The following is an 11767-nucleotide window of genomic DNA, read 5'->3' on the forward strand; positions in this document are numbered from 1 at the left end:
TTGTTTTTCGTTGCGACCGTGATGCCGATCTGGTATGATTCTTTCTATGTAGTTTAATAGTTTGACTACCAAGAAGTGCTGACTTATTCCAGTACGATTATAAAATAATGGTTTTTCTTGGAGTGGTAAATGCATTTTAAATATAAGAGCAAGGTGATACTACGCTGGTGCTATTAATCCTACTAGGGATCCGTATAGGCCTGCTGCAGGATATATCTATGGAAAGAATTGATCAGCAGGAAAAATAAAATCCCCATCAAGGACGCTATGGGAGTGTGTCAAAACACGATATAGGAAAACCCCTGAAGTATTTTATTGATTGCTTTGCGTGTTGAGTTAATTGGATGGTAATTATTTTTAAAAAAAAACGAAGACGCAAAAAAACCCAGAATCGATTACAATGCTTAAAATGCTTTTCCAAAGCATCATTTCTTACACTCATTCACACTACTTGTAAGTACGACTTTCTCAGGCAAACCGTTCCACTCATACACAACCCTATCAGAAAAAGTAATGACGAATATTAACCCTATTTGCCATCCCTGGGACCAGGAAGAAACCATATCCAAATCCATTTGAAATTGCTCAGAATCGATTTTGGAAGAGACCCCATAATAAAGTTCGGTGTCATCAGCAAACTTTCTGGCTGTAAAAAAATATCTCCGTCTATTATAGGCAGTGTATCGAGGTTGCGAAATAAATGCGGATAAAAAATGGTATGATAAGGAGAAATTTAAATTATAATATTAGCAGACACGGGTTAGGCTTCATCTTGAGTATGCTATTCAGTCTTGGAATCCTTACTTTTCTCAAGACAAGTAAATTTGGGGAAAAGTTCAAAGACGTGCTATACTAGATTAACTCACTCACCGAAGGATGTTGCCCATCATGATACGACTTCGATTCTCAAGCTCACTATACACCCATGGAAGTTAGTGCCCGGATCGGCTGTCTTTTCCACAAGTATTTTCTTTATAGCTTTCTTGATTGGGACTGTAATGTCTTCTCTGACATTTTTTCTCACCTTGACTAAACTGTACTGAATCTATTGGTGCTTATGATATTTTTTTAATACTTACGTTACCTAGGCCTGTTGTAGATTGTGCATATAGTTGGTTTTCAGCTACTAAAGTTCAACGATCAGTTGCATTTGAAAACATTTTAAATGTTTGTGATATTCGGTCTTTCCAACAAACTACCAGAATGACCCACATGATCACTGCCTGCCAGAAACTAGACTCTGACAAGTTATTGCATACAATACGTCAATCGTGAGGTGTCTCTGAGTGATGACAATCCTTATAGTTGATATCTTTAAAAACAATTCAAAGTTTCATATCCTAGCTATAACTACATGTAACGGGCTTAACGAACGGTGCTTCTTTTGAGAATTTTCGTTTTTCGTAGCGGGTTTGATAATTCAAATGGCTTATCGGTTGCCACTGCATTCCTGAAAGCAATAATAAGTGTGATTTAGAATAACGACCTCAAACCACATCACGCTTTCATCCACCGCGCGTGAGTTTCTTTATCCTGAAATCGGAAGCTTTGTTTCCACCCGATTCACATAGTTTCATACAATAATATTGGATCATAATGATATAATATAAAACAATTATGTTGTTGCATACAGTATTACCCGTTTCACATATATTGCATCATAATACTATCACATAAAACACCATCAATAAAATGTGCATAAAATATTACCCGTTTCACATATCATACAATAATATTGGATCATAATAATATAATATAAAACATCCACAATTATTTTGTTGCATACAGTATTGCCCGTTTCACATATATTGTATCATAATAATATAATATAAAACATGCTCAATATTATTTGCATATAGTTTTACCCGCTTCACATATCATACAACAGGATTGAATCATAAGAATATAAACTCCCAAAAAATATTCAAAAGGCCCCCGACACGTAAGCACGTCTTGCAATTTTATGAACAAGGTGATCATCCAGTAATTTCTGTATTTTTGTTGTTTTTGTGTGCCTCTGATGAGGTGTCGTCCTGAAAAGATGGCAGACGAACTAAAATGTCTCGTAGCTTTCTAGGTCTTGTAAATGAAATGACAGGTGGTTCTGCGAAAACTGATTTCAGACGTTCGGTGCTTTGGAGTAAGTGAATTTCTTCTGAATGATATTTTCCAGTGGCATTGTCTGAAAATCAGTCTAGATTATTCATGATTTGTTATACTCAATTGTAATGTGATAACAAATGTTAACGAATGTAGTTGGAACTTTTCGACGAATGATTTGGGCGCTAATTAAAAAAAAACAGCTTTAACCCTGAGCATATGACTTTGGTTGAACATTATGAATCAGATGCCTGTAACTTGTTTTAATTTTTGCCAGTGAAAAAGGAATAACACTTCTTTTTATAAGCCAATCATTTAGAGCAAAAATCAAATGGGCAAATCGTTATATAATAAATCAGAAAAATGTAAACTTACAATTTTATTCTTACGTACGCCGTGTTAGTTTATGATACATGCAGATTAAAAAGGTGTGAGAGGATATTCAAACGGTTGAAATTGTCTCTGAATAAACTTACTACCAATAACGTACTTGCACATCATACAGCCACAAACAAATATAATGAGTTCCCCTCTCACACTAAAACAAACATCTAAGGGTACATTGGCTTCTACATGTTCCATCTGTTCAAGCTGATCATAAATATATTGGCCATGATCCTAATGAACGTTGACCGAATATCTCCAAAGAAAATATAGTTTAATAAATCATTAGGATATGGACAAATTTATAGTATAAAGGTTTGTTTCCCAATATGCTATATAATAATATATAATAATAAATACCATATGTTAAAGTGCTGTTATCATGAAATAAAACATGCTCAAGAGCACTGTACAAAAGAACCAATACCCGGAATATAAAATTACCAAACTTAAGAAAACCTAAAAGTAATAACAACAGCAATAAAAGTAAAAAAAAAATGATATAAGACAGGTTTATAAAACCACAATAAAGAACATAAATATATAAATATACATACAAAATGGGCACAGTGATGTGAATAAAACAACGAATAAGATTAATGCCCATACTCAAGCCTAAAAAGATAAGTTTTCAAATGCTTCTTTAAAGTGTCAATAGATGTGACATTTCTCAAGTGATGAAGAAGAGAATTCCAGAGTTTAGGACCTGCTGCACTGAACGAACAATCTCCATTTGTGACTTTGTTAGTACGAGGAATGACTAGAGAAAGATGACTTTGGGACCGTAATGCCCTAGCTGGCGTGTAGCGTTTAACCAAATCAGTCATAAAACTCGGAGATTGATCATGAAGCATACGATAAACGTGCAGAATGAGCTTGTAATTTATCCGGCGATGAATTGGCAACCAATGCAGGTCTCGGAGTACTGGAGTGATGTGTTCGTAACGGGTTCTGGTGATAATTCTGGCAGCCGTATATACTGTGGACCATCTGTAGTTTTTTTTATTGAGGCGCATGACGTTCCATTCAGGAGAGCATTACAGTAGTCAAGAAGAGAGACTTATGGACGAGAGACTTAGTTACCTCCTCGTTAAGGGATGGACGAATTCTCCCGATGAGCGTTATTGTTTGTAACAAGAGTGACTTATTAAATTTATATGGTTTTCCATAGACAAATACGATGCTATTTCCTTTTGTTGAAGTATCTCCTCCACACCAAAATCAAAAGCTATGGACCATCATACATCTGGGAGTAGTGTTGTACCAAGAACTGTATCATACTCAAACTTTAACATGGTTCTTCGGTGTTTAAATCTCGGAAATACATACGCTGTATGCAGACACACACTAACTTGAATGCATTAGATTTCTTTGGGCAAAATTTGCAATTAAGTCAATTGTATGAAACTACAGTGTTTCATTTCAGGTTAAATCTAAAAGTGTCAATACACTGATTTTTTGTACTAATTTTTGTTTTTGATAGGAACTGACAATATGGAGCTGTCACCTATAAGAAAATTATCAATCTTCTGTCCTCTTCTGACAGACATGTGTAATAAATATGTATTTAACATTGACTTACTTTTTCATAGCTGTACGTTGAATCTTCATTATGCCTACTTGGTGCTGAATATTATTAGCACCCAAGCAACACCACTGGCCAGACAAACCGTTTAGCCCTGACTGAATAACCCATGCTATTCTTCTTGAAGTTGATTACAACTTAGAAAATGTTAATCGATTATTACCTTTAATGGAAAAAGATGGCATTAAAAATATAAAGAGTTTGTCAGAACAAGTTGTGCTTAGTAATATTTTATTTTTCAGCAAAATTTCTCAACTATTGGGTGAAACTGGCCTGTAGGAAGTATATCTTCTCACCCAAATCGGACTGTTGAGGAAGTATTGGTCATATCAGATAATGAGGACTTCCCTGTCCAAATTCATTTATGCAAAGCAGTCCATAGGCATAGTCGGGTGATGGTTCTAGACAGTCTGGGCGAAGCTTTGGGTGTTTGTTATGAAAAGTAAAATAACTTTCTCATTACTTTTGTTGAAATGAATTACAGAAACCATTAAAATGTTGTACATCACAGCAAGAGAGCATAGTTTCAAAATCCAACCATCTGCTTTATCTACGATATAAACCTTCTATCTTAGAGGACAGTGTTGCATGTAACTGCTTGCTGTTGCTGCCTATCAACTCTTGTCGATGACATCCCAGTTACGAAGCAGCGATAACTACTTATTTTGTACTCGCAGACAAAGTAGGTGATCATGGAAAACAACAACCAAATACCAATTCCAATGATTTTATGAAAAATGCAGATCCCATCTGGAATGGATAAGACAAAGCTGATGCAATACCCAGCAGACTGCCAGAAACGGTAGTTAGAGAACGCAGGCTCCTGACAACCGGCAAAGAAAACGCCAATGATTGCTGCAAAGATAGGAATGAGGGAACAGAGTTTCAGTAATGAGATCTATGGAAGTGAGTAATTCACTCACCAAGGAAAGCATGAATTACATAAATAAAGACTGGGAAGTTCTGATATTTGCCTACGTGTTGTGTCCAGCATCGGAAAATGCAACATTTATCTTTAAAAGAATAAGAAACACTACGCAATGTTAATTGAAAAACCCGTGCCAATGTATATATGGTTGTTTGACTGTTTGATTGGCTGACCAATCCATTACTCCGGAAAGTGGATTACTGTATTTAAATCTGTGCTGTCGTCATGGCAGAGTGTTTGCACAAGCTTTACTTTGGTTTAGTAATTTTCTTTGTTGGTTTATCATTGACATGCTGATACATTTGTAATATTGACGTAGATGCTAAAGTTCTCAGAAGTAAGTATTTCATAAAGAGGCAGTTGTATTGAAGTATTATTTTCCTCCGTGACTAAGAGAATAAAATTTTACATAAAAATCAAGAACATATTACAGCTCAATTACCATTGCATTGTATGCAACTAAGTATTTGAGAATATGATCACAATATTCGTGGGTAAGAAAGCAAATTGAATCAGAATTATGCAGATATTAATTTAGTAGTTAACAAGTAGTTACATTTGGCAGGCATAGTAAACACTACATATCTGGATTACACTGGATACTCCTTTCTGATATGATAATATAATTGAATATGTACAGTACATTTACTCAAATCCTATTAATACTTAGAAAGCTCCATGCAATGAACAAGATGTACGACGTATATACATAAAACACCACCATTGTGTCAATATTTTATGGCCAAGTTGAATTTTAACATATTAAATGCAAAGAGTGTAACTGAGAGAAATATGGAATTTTATGGTATAGCCTGTCAGAAATTCCCAGACATACATTAGCTTGGGCACATTTGAGTATTACGAGCCAATTTTCTTCTTTTAGGATAGTAAACTATTTGATACTCTGAGATTTACAATGGAGTGAGCTTTGTAATGGGGTGAGCTTGGGATGGTAGGGGGGGGGGGGTGAACTAATATTATAGGTATGTGACATTCCCATAGAAACTCTCACCGCTAAAAGTTATTTTCTGCCTACAATACAGCAGATAATAACTGTTCCAGTATCTCATCACAAAAAGCTATTCAAAATAGTCACATTGCTATACAAATCGAAAGATATAACTCAGCATTTTCGGGCAAAATAACCATAGTAGTTTATAGACAAAATGTAGCGCTTTCAATATGCTACACAACATTTGAACACTAAATTATTCCTAGTAGGGTAGCCTGCATCTTTACTTATCACACTTAACAATTTACCTTAAAATACCTTCTCAGTGGAATACACCAATTATTTCATCACAATACTTAAATAATTTCTAAAAAAATATAAGGGAAAACATGTAGGGGTTGTAAATGAAGAGCAGAGTTATACTCTACTGACTGTTAGAGTTATATATGTACTTACATGCACACTGAGTCTGAAAGACAGCATCCCCTACACCCCATCCAACTGCAACAAGATATAACTGCCATTCAGCTTGTTGATTTGGTTTCCAGACATAGAGATACACCAACAGACCTGCATGGACCACAGATCCAAGACAAAACAGGAATATTCGGCCGGTAATCTTCTCTAGCTGGCCACAGATGAGACTGCTTATTACAGCTGAAACACCATATGCAATCATAACTAATCCTACCGCGGAGATGCCCTGAGTGCAAGTAATGTAGGACTGTTGACATAAGAATGGAAAAACGAAGAAACTAGTTCACTTCTGACAAATTCCATGTTATAGTTATTAATACAGTTCAGGCAAAATAATTAAGAGGGTTTTGATGGTGCCACATTAGTAGGAAAAAATGAAATCCAAACTTATTCTTCATGTTCCTCCTATTTTCCTTTTTTTCTTCTTCTTCTTATTATTGTTATTTATTTATTTTTCCTCCGTTTATTTCAACTATACATTAATATAAAAAAATACAATTAACGTTTATATTCAAAAATAGCAAAAGTTAAATAACAATGAAATTGAGCAACACTATGCAGTATAATAACGACCAACGTGGCGGATAAAAACAAATAAGTATGATAAAAACAATTAGAAGAAGTACTACAAATAATAGAAAAAATCACAAAAAGAATCCCAGACTCACTAAAAAAATATTAAAACGAATAACAGCAAAATATAACAATTGAGGATGCGGAAATTGCGAAAATTAAATATTTGAGGTACTTATTAATGAGAAGAAAGCGTCCTTGAGTTCCTCGAAATTAATTCTATTCTTACTATTCTGTTTGTTATGTCGAAAAATATAGTTCTCCACCTTTAATGCAAACGTGAACTTATAAATAAATTCATTACTACTTAAGGTCTTGTTGTAAATATAGAACTTAAGATGAAGAATGAGAAAATTATAACGATGACGTTTCTTTAATAAAAACCCAAAGAAGAAATCCTCTTTTGTGACGTGAATATTTATTCTTCTTCTTCTTCTTCTTATTATTATTATTGTTGTTGTTGTTATTGTTGTTATTATTATTGTTATTATTATTATTATTATTATTATTATTATCATTATCATTATCATTATCACTATCACTGTCATCGTCATCGTCATCGTCATCGTCATCGTCATCGTCATCGTCATCGTTATTATTATTATTATTATTATTATTATTATTATTATTATTATTATTATTATTATTATTATTATTATTATTATTATTATTATTATCATTATCATTATCATTATCATTATCATTATTATTATTATTATTATTATTATTATTATTATTATTATTATTATTATTATTATTATTATTATTATTATTATTATTATTATTATTATTATTATTATTATTATTATTATTATTATTATTATTATTATTATTATCATTATCATTATTATTATTATTATTATTATTATTATTATTATTATTATTATTATTATTATTATTATTATTATTATTATTATTATTATTATTATTATTATTATTATTATTATTATTATTATTATTATTATTATTATTATTATCATTATTATTATTATTATTTTTGCACAAATCACTTTTATCAGAATAGTATTAAATAAAAAGTTAACATTTACAAACAAAAATGGAGCAATATTAGATACTGACAGAATATACTAAAATGAATAAGCTCTCTAACCGAGGCCACCTAACTGCAACAACACCAAGGGCTGTCCACTGTGTGTATAACGTAAGAGTAACACAACCAGGAAAATACAAAGCTTTTCTTGAAGCAACTAACTTTCATCAAATTCAAAAGATTGTATCTGTGAAGTAGGAATTCTGTTCTCTGAATATTTGGCAGCTCTTTAAAGCAGAAAAGTTTCTTTACGACCTGTTAATATTATTGGCCAATAACTTAACATGTCCATGATATTGCTCCAACCTCGTTTTTTCTTTGCACATATACAGTACTGTTAGAAGTTCAGACTCACCTTTGTAAAATCTCCGAACATAAATGCCTGTTCAGTTCCAGTATACACAAAGACTGGTATTAGCAGGAAGAGTTGAAAGTTACTCATGAGTCTTACAGTGGACAAAACCATTGAAAGAAAAGATCCAGTGTCTGCTTTAATCTGTGTTGTAGCTGATGGCTGCTCATCTAGGAAGCATACTGAGAGCAATACAGCCAACATGCCAATCACAGAAAATATACAAAACAAAAGTTGAACTTCATTCTTGCCTTGGCTTGGCGGGTTACTTTCGATGGGGGCACCGCAACTTTGGGAACCGCAAGAGCTGACATTTGTTGGTCTCTGGTCCTCCATTCCAGCATCCAATATAGTGAAAGATAATAAATTCCCCCAAATTTGGTTGGTTTGAATGAGGGCAAACAGGACACCATTGAAGCGGCTGATGACAAACTCTGGAACTTCATTTATCAATTCGGCAAGTTGAATGGCAGAGGTAGTGAGGTAGGTTCCCTGAGCCACCCAAAGTGGTGCCGCAGAGAAGCCGAGCAGAAAGCTTGATGGGATTAAAGTAGCATATAATGGAAAGAAGTTGGCGTAGGAATAAATGCAGTAGCACAGTGTCGCAAAGACAATCGTCCATTTGGTTCCAAAATATTTAAGGACTGCTGGAGCTAGTAAACTGGAGAGCATGAGAGAGCCATAGACAATGGTAAGAGACAGGAAACCCAAGCCGTTGGAAGTATTTACACTGCTCTGTATATTCTGAATGGCTCCATAGGCAGTAAAACAAAACAGGAATGTCAGACTTAAGACAATCAGATTTTTCCAATGTCGATTCCGTGAAAATTTTCCACTTCTCACCCTTCTGTATTTGCTATTAAATAGATTCTGGTGTTTATTGTTAAAATATTCACTGTCTAGTGTGGACATTTTGAGTTACGTCAATGTTCTCATCCCTGTTGAAGAATTCTTTCTTAATAGACGTTAGATGCAGGTGCTGTGAAGAAAAAAATTACTGTGTAGTTTTAACAACAATGAACAGGTACAGGGAAATATCAGGAACGCTGTTCAAAACGGATTTAATAATCGACTGAAACTACCAACCATCTATACTTCATGACGCTATCTTTTAAATAATTAAATTTCATAAGCATGATACTCAAACGTGATACTGTTGTAATGGCTATGCCATCAACATGAAACAAGTAATTATGTTATTCTTAGAGTTATACAGCAGTTGTTTATGTGTAATGTTAAAGTAGGAACATTTCCGCACTAATTTGAATGTCGCTGCAAATAGAAATGACCTCAAAAGTGGTACTGTAGTAAACATGACACAACTTACTAGGTTATACAGCAAGTTTTACAGTAGTTGTCAATACATTTGTAACGTTAAAGTAGGAACATTTACACACATAAATTAGCTTAACCTTAATAAATCGCAATTACCTCACCTGGAAAAGTGTGATCCCGAAGTTGTGATCTAAAGGCCAGTAAATCCAATGTTACAAAGCAATCCCAATCTTTGCTCACAACCTCAAGTTCTTTAACTCTCGACTGCTGTGCTGTAACTCATACCACTATTCATATGACTAGTGTTGAGAGGCACATGCAGATCTAGGCTGCAGTATCACAAGACTCTTGCACTTTGACACTTGTTTACAATTCGATTGCGCAATCATTGTACACGCTCAAGTTTCATTGAAACGTACTACAAAGGATTAATCCTGCCGTTACACTTCACACAGTCATGTTCACCTAACCAATGAACATTACTCGGTTACATATTTTATATTGCTCATGGACTTCTCGCAACCGACTCAATTGCAGTAGCTGGACCCGGCCGTGGACTCGGATCTCTATTTGACTCGATTAGCCTGTTGGTTTAAAAATCCTGGTTTTTCGAAATATGGCAATCATCATACGGGTCATAACTAGGTTGAAATTCTTTTAGTTTTCCGGAAACACTGTCCTCAATATTTCTACACAGGTTCCTGGTCAGGATGACGTTGGTTTCGATGATAATCGTAACCTATGCAGTCATGCAGGCGAATGAATGTTGAGGTGTCTCTGGGTGATTATAATTCGGATGCAGTCATTAAATAAACATGTTATACTTAAATGCAATTCAAAGTTGTCATATCCTAGCTTTAACTTCGTGTAACGAGCTTAACGACGGGTGCTTTCTTTCGAGAAGTTTCGTAAAGCTTGACAACAGGTTCTTTTTTTTTTCGTACAGGGTTAGATAATTCAAATGGGCTCATCGGTTGCCGATCCATTTCTGAAAGCAATAATTAGTGTGATTTAGAAGAACGACCTCAAACTACATCACGCTCTCATCATCCGCGCGTGAGTTTCAGTTTCCTGAAAAATTAAAAAAATAAATCACCCGATTCACGTAGTATCATATAATTATGTTGGATCATAATAATATAATATGAAACATCCACAATATTACCCGTTTCAAATATATTGGATCATAATAATATAATGTAAAACATCCTCAATATTAATTTCGCTCGTTTCACATATCATACAATATTATTGGTTCATAATTTAGTAAATATTAACTCCAACAAAAATATTAAAAGAGCCCCTATAGAATTTACAAGTAAGCACGTCTTGCAATGTTGTGTACAAGGTGATGATCCTGTCATTTCTGGGGGTTGGGAGGAGGGGGGTTAGGTTGGGCTTATGATGAGGTAATGGGCTAACAAATGTCAACTTATGTGGTTGGAACGTTCGACGAATAATTTGAGAACTAAATAAAGAAAAAGCAGCTTTATCACTGAGCATATGACTAAGCTTTAACATTAACATTATAAATCAGATGCCTGCAACTTGTTTTAGTTTTGACAGTGAAAGAGGAATTATACTTCTCTATAAGCCAATCATTTAGAACAGCAACCATTTGGGCAACTCGTTCCAAACTAAACCTGAAAAATGTAAACTTACATTGTTTTTCTTACGCCGTGTTAGTTTGTTATACATGCAGATTAAAAGGTATGAGAGAATATTCCAACGGTTGAAATTGTCTCTGAATAAACTTACTATCAATTACATACCTCGACCTCAAACATCTATGAAGAGTTCCCTCTCACACTACATCTAAGGGTATCATTGGATTCTACCATCTGTTTCAGCTGATCAAAAATATATGGTTCTGATCCTAATAAATATTTACTAATATCTCCAAAGTAAATATGGCATCAATAAATCATTAGGATATGTAAAAATTTAATTTTGAAGGTTCCAAAATATGCTATTTCTACTTCTAAAAGTATCTCCACCACAACAAAATCAAAAGCTATGGACCATCATGCATCTGGGAGTATTATTGTGCCAAGTACTGTATCATACTCAAACTTTAACATGGTTCTTTC

At 34.0% G+C, this 11767-nt stretch overlaps 1 protein-coding gene across 2 annotated transcripts; it reads right to left on the reverse strand.

Moving 5' to 3' along the window:
• Positions 1-295: 295 nt before the first annotated feature.
• Positions 296-9977, reverse strand: LOC139963393 (protein unc-93 homolog A-like). 2 transcript variants are annotated; one of them, XM_071964123.1, is made up of 4 exons: positions 9834-9972; positions 8406-9381; positions 6406-6673; positions 296-4924 (listed from the first exon to the last, which is right to left on the reverse strand). In XM_071964123.1, the coding sequence occupies exons 2-4, from the start codon at positions 9312-9314 to the stop codon at positions 4641-4643; spliced, it is 1461 nt and encodes a 486-aa protein (XP_071820224.1). In that variant the 5' UTR covers positions 9315-9381; positions 9834-9972; the 3' UTR covers positions 296-4640. The 2 variants fall into 2 exon arrangements, with proteins under 2 accessions (XP_071820224.1, XP_071820215.1); XM_071964114.1 differs by having other exon boundaries at positions 297-4924; positions 9839-9977.
• Positions 9978-11767: the final 1790 nt, after the last annotated feature.

This window comes from Apostichopus japonicus, chromosome 3, assembly GCF_037975245.1.
Source record: "Apostichopus japonicus isolate 1M-3 chromosome 3, ASM3797524v1, whole genome shotgun sequence".
NCBI lineage: Eukaryota > Metazoa > Echinodermata > Holothuroidea > Aspidochirotida > Stichopodidae > Apostichopus > Apostichopus japonicus.